The sequence below is a fragment of the Thalassophryne amazonica genome, chromosome 8 (assembly GCF_902500255.1).
Source record: "Thalassophryne amazonica chromosome 8, fThaAma1.1, whole genome shotgun sequence".
NCBI lineage: Eukaryota > Metazoa > Chordata > Actinopteri > Batrachoidiformes > Batrachoididae > Thalassophryne > Thalassophryne amazonica.
The window spans coordinates 104,297,079-104,310,022 of NC_047110.1; the positions used below are offsets into that span (position 1 = coordinate 104,297,079).

Consider the following 12,944-nt stretch of genomic DNA (forward strand, 5'->3'; position numbering starts at 1 on the left):
CTGAATCAGAATTTTTGTCCATTTTAAATGAGTGATGAGTGAGATCCTGTTGTTTTGGACCAAACTGCAGCTTTTGATACATTCACCATAGTACCTTTGTGTCTCATTTGTCCTGCGTGTGCATTCAAGGAACTGTGAACTGGACTGAATCATATCTGGATGAGAACAACCCAGCTTTCCTCACCTCTGGGGTTCCTCAAAGGTATGTCCTTGGGCCTATGTAATTTTCTGTTTATACGCTTCAGTTCAGATTGACTCTGACACAAGATTTATCGGATTATTTATAATAATAATAATGAGCAGTTGTGGTAGACAAGCTGTTAAGTGCGCTTGTTTCCATAGCAAAAGGTTCCAGACCATCCACTGCCCATTCTCCCCTGTAATGTGGATTTGCATCAGGAAGAGTATCCAGTGTAAAACTTGTGCCACATCAGCATGCAAATCCATCTCCGATCTGCTGTGGAAAATGGAGTAGCCAAAAGGATTTACTATTATCATTTAAATCTTAGCTTAGTGTTAAACAACTCTGCTTTTGGCCTCTGAAATGGGTCAAGCATTATGTTTAGGACTTTTCAACACCTGGGGAAAAAATATATATATGTCCTTATGCTGTGTTGACCTTAATGATTTAAAAAAATACAGTTTACATTAATTAAGTGTAAATTGGCAAAATACGGACTTCATTTCTGCACCTTTAATGAATATCACGTTTACCGTATATGCAATTAATAGCTTCGAACATGCTCACAATAAATACTGTACAACGCAGGCAGTGAGTCTCTGCTGACACCGTGTGGTCGCCTTCCGTCACTACAGGCACCGCCTCCTCCACCACCAAACAGCAATTAGCTCGACGTCACTTCCGGCTTCATGTTGACAACAAAAGAGTGGAAAGAGGATCGAGAAAAATCCTCGGCAGAGAGCAGCTACGACACGATGAAGGTGAGGCAGAGGAGCACTTTGTTCCCTAATAGTGAGGCCACACGCTGAGGTTTGAAGTATGAAACGTTCAGCAGGCTGTTGTGTGTGAAAAGAAGTGCCTCTTGTGAAGCAGTTGTTCTACTTGTGTACAAATATGACGGAGACAGAAGTCCACAAACAGACGGTCCGAGCTTCACTTTGATCCGTTTCCAAAGTGCAACATGTAACTTTCATTTGACTTTAGCAGATTAGCAATTAGTCGATTCATCAGATGATTATCAGATCTCAACTGTGGGACATTTACCAGCCTCTCAAATATGGGAATTAAATCCATGTTTGTTTTTTTCCTTATTAATTTAATTTTTATTTTTGCGTATGTAATATTTTTTATTTTATTTATCCAATATTTATTGCTTTGTTTTTACTGTTTCATGTTTATTGTCTTGTATTGTTTTTGTGAAGCTCATTGTATTCTTTGAAAGTGGTATAATTAACTAAATTATTCTTAGTAATATGTATATGTCGCGGACATGAACGAGCGAGGCTCTTCAGCATCTCACCCTGTCATTTAGATCTAGGTATGGGTATTGATAGACTTTTATCTATTGATTCTGCTTATCGATTCAATTTGCTTATCAATACCTCTTGTGAATTTTCTGTGTACTAAAAGTAGGCTTTACAGGTTTTTTATGTCAACAACATTTTATTGAGTCTTAAAGTGAGTAATAAATATGAAATTGGTCACTGTATCCCTGATCTCTGGACATAAACAAACTCTACATGGTGGTTCCTAATTGATCTCTGGACTTAAATAAAATCTCCATGGTTGAGCCTTGATCTCTGGACATAAATAGAAATAAACAAAATCTTAGTTTTTGTCAAAAGCATTTCCTTTCAGACATTAATGGCATGAATGTCACTCCATACCTCTGAACTGAGCTCTGCCGGCTGCACGTCAGCATCAGTGTAATTCATAAAGAATGCAGGACATCTCATTTTGGCAGGAAAAAAAAGTTTGTTGATTGTAGTTTATTGTTTTTATTACAGCGTTTGGAAAGGTGTCATTTGTTTTAAAACGGTGATTCGCTTTGAAGTTATTAATTCCGACTGGACTCTAACTTGACTCAGCAGAGAGCGGCGCAGTGTTTGGAGCTGTGCAAACGGAACAGAGGACGATTCTTGTTTCTTGCCTGCAACAAGACAAGAGTCCCAGTTAGTGACTTTAATTCACACAACAGTGACTCACGATTGACATCTTTAAATGGCTTTGAGAGGGATTAAGAAGCGGACTTGTCACTTCTGGAAAGCAGCGAAGCAGAGAACCAACGAAGCTGCGGGTCGGGGCACTGCTTCATTGGTTCAAACTTCAAAGTGGAGCCGTGTGCCATTTCCGGTTTGTGGCTTTTTCTCCACTGGGACTGAATTTTTTTGCCATTTCCGGTTTGTGCCTTCATCTACCATAGAGCGAGCTTTGCGGTGCTTTGCTCATTATTATTGTTATAAAGTATAATGTGAATATATTTTTGTTAAAGAAAAGGAGCATCTGTGTGGACATAAATTGGTGTTTCTCAAAATATTTTTCAGCCATTGTTGACTAATTAATTTACTGAACTGACCAACAGACTAATTTACAAGGAAATTAATAATTTGTTACAGCCAGTGCAATTACAACTAATCTCACAATGTTCAGTTGAGTTTTCCATTGTTTACTCAAAGGATCCAAAGTAATTCTACAAATCACTTCGGTGGCTGACGAGCCATAAAAAAATTTAGACAAAATTTACAACAGAAATCTGAGATTTCTGACGCCTGTAAAACGTGATCAAGATCACCTCCAAAATTCAGTATAGTCTTCCATGCCCTAATATCTATCTGTGGTGCAGATTTGATGAGAATCCATGAAGTAGTTTTGGTGTAATCCTTAAAACCCTATAAAGTGAGATCCTGAGCCAGAATCTGGATCCAGATCACTTCCAAAATTCAGTGTAGTCTTCCATGCCCTAATATATATCTGTGGTGCAAATTTAATCAAAATCTGTGCAGTAGTTTTGACATAATCCTGCTAACAGACAGTCAAATAAATAAATAAACGCAGGTGATTTTATTACATCTTTGGTGGGGGTAAAATTTATTGCAACATAAACTGTATGAAAGTGCACTTTCTTCCGCTTTTGAAATAACTGATTATGTGTTATTTGTGGTGAAAGAAAAACGCAGTGGAATTACCTTCTAAATATAGGGTTCTTACCAGTGTGATGTGTTGTTTTCAGGTGCTCACATCAGAGCATGATGTACAGGAGGAGAACGGCTCAAGTCTCACTGACTCCAACACTTATCACAGCTGTGATGAAGAAAACAAGGAGGAGGAGCCATCTTACCTCCAGGAAGAACCTCCATCTGGTAAGAATTCATGCAGTTTTGCTGAAACAAAATATTACAATAACTGTTAAAGAGTTACAGCCATTTTATGCACAGTTCCTCCATGAGTAATTGGACAGACAAACACAATTTGTATATTAGGTACTGAGTCGCACCATATCTATCTCGTTTGTAGCACAGGACTTTTGCACATTTTTCAGTTGTTCCATTGTTTATTATATCGCCTATAGTTGTCATACAGTTTTACATTTCCTTTTGCACTCTCTCAATTGCTACACTGTTTACACTGTCCACATGTTACACAATTTTACTTTTCAGCAAAGGACTTCACGTGTTTCCTTATGTGATATTGTTGTTTATTCATGTTATATTGTCTGGTATTGCACTGCGTGCATTTTTTAAGGAGCAGCCCCCCGAATCTCGTTGTACTATGCAGACTGTGTTTGCTGTGTATAATGACAATAAAGGCTTTCTATTCTTTCTATTCTAATTCTAAATATAAGAATCAAATTATTGCTTTTATAGCCAGTTTTCTTAAAAGAAGTCAGGGGATGGACACATGAATTTTTCCAAGATATGTCTTAATAAATATAAACAGTATAGTACTGTGTGGTAAATCTGTCTGGTTTTGGCTGTTGTTTTTCCTCTGATTATAATTTACACCCATATGCTGCTGTGTGTTTGTACTTGCATGTTGTGTGTTTGTACATGCATGGTGTTCATTCACCAGCCACTTTATTAGGTACACCTGTACAATTAGGCGCCGCAGTCTTGTTTGAGGGCGTGCGCTAAAGAGGTCAAATGTGACACGTGACATAATTTCTCTACTTCCGGGGTATAAACCACTGCATTTTCAATGTTTTGGGGGCAAATTACACGCAAACAAAGTGAAAATACAAAGAAAACATGACGATGTGGTGAAAAGTGAACATGTGTTGCGGTTTGTTTATGACCCGGAGAACAGATGTGTTGAGGTCGTTTTGCAGGCGAGAGAACACAGCTACTCTGGTTAGCTCTGTAGGCTAAAACGTACCAACACTATGTGTCCCATCTGCTTCGTCTTCTCTTCTCCACTGGGAACCGACAAAAATTAAAAAAAATAAATACTTTTTGCGACTGCTTCAGTGATTGCAGTCGAAAACAAAACCGTACACCATTTATCTGTGTGAAGTTATGCTGTGTATATATTGCACAACGGAGTGCAGGTCCCCATAAGTGGTAAAATCCCGCAATATCACGCAGGGTTCAAACAAGACTGCGATACCCTATTGGCTAGCACAAATATCTAATCAGCCAATCACATGGCAGCATTTAGGCATCTAGACATGGTGAAGACGACTTGCTGAAGTTCAAACTGTGCATCAGAAAGGGGATTTAAGGGACTTTGAACATGGTACGGTTATTAATGTCAGACAGGCTGGTCTGAGTATTTCAGAAACTGCTGATCTACTGGGATTTTCACACACGACCATCTGTAGGGTTTACAGAGAATAGTCTGCAAAAAAGATATCCAATGAGCGGCAGTTATTTGAATGAAAATGCCCTTGTTGAGGTCAGAGGAAAATGGGCAGACTGGTTCAGTGGGCGACTGCATGACACTATCATCTCAATATGGACCAACATCTTTGAGGAATGTTTCCAGTAACGTATTGAATCTATGCCATGAAGCATTAAGGCAGTTCTGAAAAAATAAGTTGGTCCAATTCAGTATTAGCAAGGTGTACCTAATAAAGTGGCCAGTGAGTGTATACATCACATGTCTTTAACAGTGTTTCTGAGGGTATTGTAATGAGGTATGCTGTATAGCTTGTGTTTTTAATGGTGGATTATGTGTACATATCTATGAGAAGCCAAGAGACAAATTTCCACTGAGGTGGGTAATAAAGTTTGTTGGTCTGTTGAAAAAACTGAGTGGCTGTACAAGAAGGAGACCAGTGAGGGAAGCCACCAAGACACCTCTGAAGGAGTTATAGGCTTCTTTAGCTGTGATTGAAGAGAGAATGCATAGTGCAGCTTTTCCCTGTTGCGTCGCCTGTCACAGCTTTGTGGAGTGGGCTAGAGCATATAATACAATTATAATATAAAATATATAAATTTTCTGCAACTCTGACCACTTGTCTTTACATTCACAAGCATGCCAGATATTTATTTAATTCATTATGTGTGTGACAAGACCTGTTCTTTCTCCTCCCACACTGTTTTCTTGTTTGGTTGGTTTGTATGGAGGACATTCCAGTCATGGGGTCACTACTCTAACCTTTAGGACACAACCTTTCAATTCTGTAGCATCAAAACTCAGGCTTTGATTATTGTATTTTTCTGGTTTCAATCTCTCTGTTTTCTTTTAGTTTTGTTGAGTCCCCTGATGTTTTTCAGCTGCATTTCCTCATAAAATAAATGTCTGGTTTAGCATTTTGTTCACTTGCTCCTAGAAGGGTTGCACTGGTCATCTTGTTTTTCTCTGTGCATTTCACCTCACCTGCTTCTTTTGTCCTTTAGACATTTGATAGGTCCATTAACTGTGGCAGCTTGTAAACAAAGACCTTGTGTCTCCCAGAGATTAATCAGTTAACACCAGCACTTACAGGTGCATCTAAAAAGAAATTAGAATAGTGTGAAAAAAAGTTCAGTGTTTTTTTTTTTTTTGTCAGATATCTCAAAAAATGAAACATATATATATATATATATATATATATATATATATATATATATATATATATATATATATATATATATATATATATATATATATATATATATATTCTAGACTCATTACATATAAACACTTTCAAGCATATTGTTATTTTTCTTATTATTATTTACATGCTTATCTTCAGCTGCTTATCTGGGATCGGGTCATGGGGTAATTTACACGTTATAGCTCAAAAACATGGAAAATACATATGTCAAAATATTAGAATATTTCATTTCAAGTTTGTGTAACTTTGTGTCATATAAATACCATGAATCTGTTTGGTTAAGTACACACAACCGCAATTATGGGGAAGACTGCTGAGTTGACAGATGTCCAGAAGATGCCCACTGACACCCTCCACAAGCAGGGTAAGCCACAGAAGGTCATTGCCGAAAGGCCTGGCTGTTTGTACGAGGTCTATTAGAAAAGTATCCGACCTTATTATTTTTTTCAAAAACCATATGGATTTGAATCACGTGTGATTGCGTCAGACAAGCTTGAACTCTCGTGCGCATGCGTGAGTTTTTCCACGCCTGTCGGTTGCGTCATTCGCCTGTGAGCAGGCTTTGAGTGAGGAGTGGTCCACCCCCTCGGCGGATTTTCATTGTCAGGAAATGGCAGAATGATTTGGGCTTTTTTTCCATCAGAATTTTTCAGAAACTGTTAGAGACTGGCAACTGGAAACCATTAGAAAAATTTATCTGGCTTTCGGTGAAAAATTTACGGCCGCGACGCGCGAAATTCCTCCGCACGTCTGTCTCAATGTGCCGAAAAAGTGCTGATGTCCACGTCTTTTCACGATTCCTGTGCTAGTCAGACGACGTCCTGGATAAAACACAGCGTCCAGTTTGGAAATGAACGGCACATTCCACTGTTACAGGAGTTTTTGTCATGGAAAGAGGAGTGCAGGCTTCACGCGTTGCTGCGGTGCCGTATGGCACACAGCAACGCCGTGATGAAGCCTCACGGGACATGTTCTGGCATGTCCAGGCACATCCACAATTTCTCGGATAATCACTTGATGGTAAAACCACCGACAGCTGTCTGAACGCCATCTCAAAGCCGTCCTGTGAGACCAAAACGGAGGTGTTCCTTTGTCTCGCTCCATCAGCAAATCGGTCGTGATGCGCGAAGCCTCCGCTCGGCTTTCCATGACAAAATCTCTTGTTAAAAGTGAAATCTGCAGGAAAATGGCTGATGTCCAGCTCTTGTGATAACCAGAGAAAGTGCACACGACGGTCTCGGATCCACAGAGCCATCCGTTTAGAAATGATCCGGTGGTTTGTGGCTCTTGATGGCGGCGCGCCGAGCGTCCTTAAAGCTGTAGTAACAGTCCTTTTTCTCTGTGAAGCCCGTAAAATTTTCACCAAAAGCCAGATAAATTTTTCTAATGTTTCCAGCTGCCAGTCTCTAACAGTTTCTGAAAAAAGTCTGATGGAAAAAAAAGCCCAAATCATTCCGCCATTTCCTGACAATGAAAATCCGCCGATGGGGTGGACCACTCCTCACTCAAAGCCTGCTCACAGGCGAATGACGCAACCGGACCACTCCTCACTCAAAGCCTGCTCACAGGCGAATGACGCAACCGACAGGCGTGGAAAAACTCACGCATGCGCACGAGGGTTCAAGCTTGTGTGACGCAATCACACGTGATTCAAATCCATATGGCTTTTGAAAAAAATAATAAGGTCAGATACTTTTCTAATAGACCTCAAGTGCTGGATCAAAGCTTATTCATAGAAAGTTGACTGGAAGGGAATCGTGTGGTAGGAAAAGTTGCATAAGCAACAGGGATGACCACAGCCTTAAGACTGTGAAACAAAGCTGATTCAAAAACTTGTGGGAGCTTCGCAAGTAGTGGACTGAGGCTGGAGTCAGTGCACCACACACAGGCATGTCCAGGAAATGGGCTACAAGTGTCACATTGCTCATGTCAAGCCATTCCTGATGAGAAACGAGACATTGCCAGAAGCATCTTAACGGGACTAAAGGTCCAAAGTCCTCAGTTCAGATTAAAGTAAATTTAGCATTTTATTTGGAAATCAAGATCCCAGAGTCTGGAGAAAGAGTGGAATCCAAGTTGTGTGAAGTTTCCACAGTCAGTGATGATTTGTGTGTCATGTCGTCTGCTTGTGTTGGTCCACTGTGTTTCAAGTCCAACTCAATGCAGCTGTCTACCAGGAGATTCTAGAGCACTTCATGCTTCCAAATGCTGACACGCTTTATGGAGATTCTGATTTCTTTTTCCACCAACACTTTGCACCTGCCCACAGTGCCAAAAAAATGCAAGTAACTGCTGACCAAGGTGTTATTGTACATGATTGGCCCCATTAATAATACCCCATACAGATTGTTGATCGCCTCCATGCCACACAGCACTGATGCAGGACTTTATGCAAAACAAGCCCAAACCAAGTACTGAGTATATAGCTGGACACATACTTTTCAGAAGTTCCACAAATCTTTTTTTTTTTTTTTTTTGATTGTATAAACTATTCTAATGTTTTGCAATACCCATATTCAAATTTTTGGAGCCATGGGCTATAATGATCAAAGTTAAAGTAAAAACAAAAATGCTTGAGACATTTTAGTTTTCATGCAACACCACAGACAAATCCTGGACTTTTTAAAGATAATCTTGATGATCTAATTTTGTAAGATGCAGCTGTACTATTTACAAAGTCAAATTAAACTAAATTGGTACATTTATATTAAGCACTTTTGTAAACCTTCAGGAATTAACCCTCTGAACCCCACAACCCACTGGTGGGTTTCAGTGGAATTCCTATAAAAATTCACCAAAATTAACACTATTTGTCATAACAGGAAACTGTAAAAACAGAAAATACTAAATTTTCAATTTCTGGCAGTTCTGAACTGATCATGTGAATTTAATTACATTAGAACAATTATCCAAATATAAGCTTATATAAATAAAAACCTTCTTTAGATGGAGATTTGCTAACCATTAGTTTCTGTCTGTCTGTCTCTCCCTCTCAGACGCAGATAAGGACCATCCCAAGTCAGAGGGTGGAGTTGTGTGGAGGATGGGCAGCGGCCTGTTCAACGTGACACGGAACGTTGTTGGTGCAACACTGGGCGGTGTCACGTGGGTAGGAAGCAAAAGTTTTGAGCTCACCAAGACAGCTGTGACCAGTGTACCCGCAGCAGGCGTGGGATTGGTCAAAGGGAGTGTTTCCATGGTGACAGGAGGCGTTGGCGCAGTGGGTTCAGCAGTGGCAAGTACAGTGACACCCAAGAAGAAGGACAAGGCGGACTGAAGGACTCTGGTGTTTAGGGTTCCCCAAAACCTAACTGTGTGTTCAGTTATGCAGCTTTAAAGATACAAAATGCAGATCAATGTCCATCATCTTTACTGGAAAACCACAGGTGTAACAAAAACTAACACACCTTCATTCAAACATCCTGTGGTGTATAAGAATGTCTCAGGCATCTGTGTTGATTCCCACAGAAAAAAAAACCTAAATCAAAACGGTAATAATTTAGCACAGAAATGAACCACCCAATCAGAACTCAGTGTGTGAGTCATGTGATTGAATGTAAACATTGCTAACAGCTGGTGACGGACAGTCTGCCTCTTTATCTGCATGGCTAAATGCACAAAAACTCAACAGGATCCAACGGCTACTCTTAAAAACACCATCCCTAAAAACCATCTTTACAGTGTGATGAGGAAGTGGGAGTTTTGAGTCCAGTTGGGAGATCAGATGGTACAGGAATGGATTAGGTCTCTGCGGGTTCAGAATGGTTTCACAGGAATCCCGAATGACTGACGCTCTGAAAAAGAGCGCCAATCCTGTCTGTTAAATGTTTAAGATGAGGTTTCACTGTAAACATTTTTTTTTTTTGACAGTGTGGATGTCGACTCCAATGTCCGTTGTGCCAGTTAAAGATTCTAATTAACATTCATTTCTAAGACTGTGTGAGGGAATATTAAAGGATAGGTTCAATTGTTTACAACCTTAGTCATATTAAAATACTGTTTTCAGTTCAATTTATACAGCAATAAATGATAATGTGCTATTTCAAATCTCTATACATGAGTAAGATCGAGACCGTACCCACCTCATGAGTAAGCACATTGCCGAGGGTGGTAAAGGAAAACTGCCTCTGTGGTTTTTGGATTATGGGAAGAAACCTCAAACAGACCATACTCAGTGAGGTGACCATCTGCTGAGCTCATACTAACAAGACAAAGCAAAAGCACATTGTTATCCTGTTAGCATTGACAGAAAAGCTCAATAGATAACAAGGTGCAGATCAGAGTCCCAGAGACTAAGTCTGTGATTGTATTGATGCCAGATCGATCAGTTGGTGCGTTCCCATCGCTGACCTCGGTGCAGGCGTACCTCAATGATGCCCTGTCACTCAGCAAACCTACTTCCAGGGTTCAAACGTTACAATATAACTTGCACGTATATCGATGCAGGTCCCCACTATAAAGTGACCCCAAACCTATTCGACATCCTAAACTGTTTCAAGTCAATCCACCGCGCATTTTAGTGAACAGGACAGTCGTTTGTATACATACAAAAATCTACCGTACACTCAAAATGGCAACAAATTATCATTAGCAACCTGTTTTGTAAGTGTGCAAGTTAGTGGCACAGTGATAACTGAAGAAATGTGACCAGCCTTGTGTAATCTTTTTCATCTAATATAGCAGTTTACAACAACCCTACACTGGCCTTAGACATTAGCATTTGTCGTTTTGTTTAACTCAAACTAGCATATTGACAAGGAGTGTGTTTCCTTTTCAGCACTTTGTGGAATAAGGGTGTTTTTCCTGATATGACCCAGTTGTCAAAGGTGATCACTGACTGCTGAATTAATATGACTAAGGTTGTATTTAAAAGGAAAAAAAGTGAATTTATCCTTTAAGTTCAAGATGAGGTCCTTTTGGGTTTAGAGATCCTGCTTCAGACTTTCCACTGCACTCCAGTTTTAATTTTTTTTTTTTTTTTTCATGAAATGACAATGAAATAACTGTAACTCTGCTTAAATGCATGAGGAGTTGTTGTCATATAGGACAATAATGACTTCTACAAGTCCACTATTTTGCTATATGACATTTCCACAATTAACATTTGACAAAAAAAAAAACAAATAATCACAGGAAGCTGAGTTTTTCTTTTTTGCAGCGTGTTCATTATTTACTCATAAGTGTTCCTGATTTGGTTTTAGGTGACGTTTCTCATTATCTTGTTGGCTTTTTGCATCAGGGTGACCTCGTTGAAACGGTCTCCTGCAGTAAACACTACTGTTTGAGCTGCTCTCTGCACGCAGCACTCAGATAATCACATTCAGTGCCGACTGGGGCTGAAACTACTTGGTGTCCAGCAGAAAAATGTTTTTGATAATCATGCTGGTGTTTGAGGCTGACTTCATGGAAAATCTTAAAATGTTCTCTCTCATTTCTTTGTTCTGTTGTACCTCTGTTGCGTTTTGGACTGTTACATTTGGCCCCTGGAAACTGATGGTTATTTTTCCAATATGTATGCTGTATATTTATAGTGTCATTTCTTCATTTCTCCAACTTTTACTGCATGTTCAGATGTGATATTTTGCTATTTATTTGAATTTTGTTTTCTGTCTGTAAACTGAGAATGTCTTTTAGGTGCACTGTGGTTGAGAACTCAAAGTTTATTTTGTCAGAACCACGTATGCAGTTATAGATTATTTGTGAAATGTCTCATAGTGTGAGCAAAGATACATAATGCTGGCATTTGATGAAATGGCAGTGTGCTTTTCCGTCGTAACTTTAGGTTGGCAGCAGTGAAATTATTGAAACTGCACATTAACTGGCAATAATTTGCCAGATGAAAGCAATAAACGACTGAGGGCCTGTTTCAGGGGATGTTCAGCACCATTAATTCCCTCCACACTGAAATCTGCTTTCTATAAATATAGGAATGTTAACAAAGCAGTACAATGTATAAATGATTATTGGCCCCTCTGAATATTGCTTTTATTGTAGCCCAGAATATGTTCTGGTTGTTTGGCATGTTGTATGAGCAAAGTAGATGGTGGAAAGTTTGAATAAACATTTCTTTAAATAATCATTTTTATGCTTGCAAACATTAAGCACTTTTTGTGTAAAATGTTACAAAGTATAAATTACAAACACATTTATAATTTATGTCTGTCTCTGCCTGTCCTAATTTATTCAAAGACCAAATTAGTACCAATAAATACGTCATAAAATAATGATAAATAAGCCAGAGCCTCATTTCCCAGAAGCATTTTAAAACGAAATCTCTACAATAAGATCATCTTAATCTGAATGTGCTTTTGCAAAGCCATTTTTATCCCTGACACTAAATAATGATTAATTTTTTTTTCTGGAACAAAAATTCTCTGGAAGACATTCTTTCTGCTGAACTAGTTTGGCATAAATAAATGTACAATCACTAAATGTTTCAGTTGAAGACAAGTGTGAGATGATTTGGAAAGTAAGACCTCCTCTTTGTTATATAGCGATTTTTAAATTTGCACTATTTATGGAACCTTTGTTAGCAAATACATTTCTAAAAAATTAACTATATTCTCAATTGGTAAAAATTTTGCATCCAACGTATATTTAACCAATGGCAAGATAAATTTATTTGTGTAGCATAATTCAACAACAAGGTGACTCAAAGTGCTTGACAGACACATTAAAACAGAATAAGAAGAGAAGAAACTTAAGAGAAGCCATTTAAAAAACATCAGAACCAATTATTCAGTTAGATTTAAAATAATCTAGTGAAGATGTACACTTAAATTATTTCATAGATTTTATCCCTCTTCTATAAAAATTCTGCTGTCTTATAAAAATTCTACTTAATAAATTTTACTTCCATTTTTTGTAATAAAATTGGTAAAAACTTTCCACACCTATTTTACTGTAGTTATCAGTATATTAGTATTTTTATTTATTTTACCCCAA

At 38.6% G+C, this 12,944-nt stretch overlaps 1 protein-coding gene across 1 annotated transcript; it reads left to right on the plus strand.

Moving 5' to 3' along the window:
• Window positions 1-828: 828 nt before the first annotated feature.
• Window positions 829-9,661, plus strand: zgc:101566 (uncharacterized protein LOC449823 homolog). The gene is made up of 3 exons (XM_034177141.1): window positions 829-942; window positions 3,192-3,321; window positions 8,996-9,661. The coding sequence occupies exons 1-3, from the start codon at window positions 871-873 to the stop codon at window positions 9,274-9,276; spliced, it is 483 nt and encodes a 160-aa protein (XP_034033032.1). The 5' UTR covers window positions 829-870; the 3' UTR covers window positions 9,277-9,661.
• The last annotated feature ends 3,283 nt before the right edge of the window (window positions 9,662-12,944 follow it).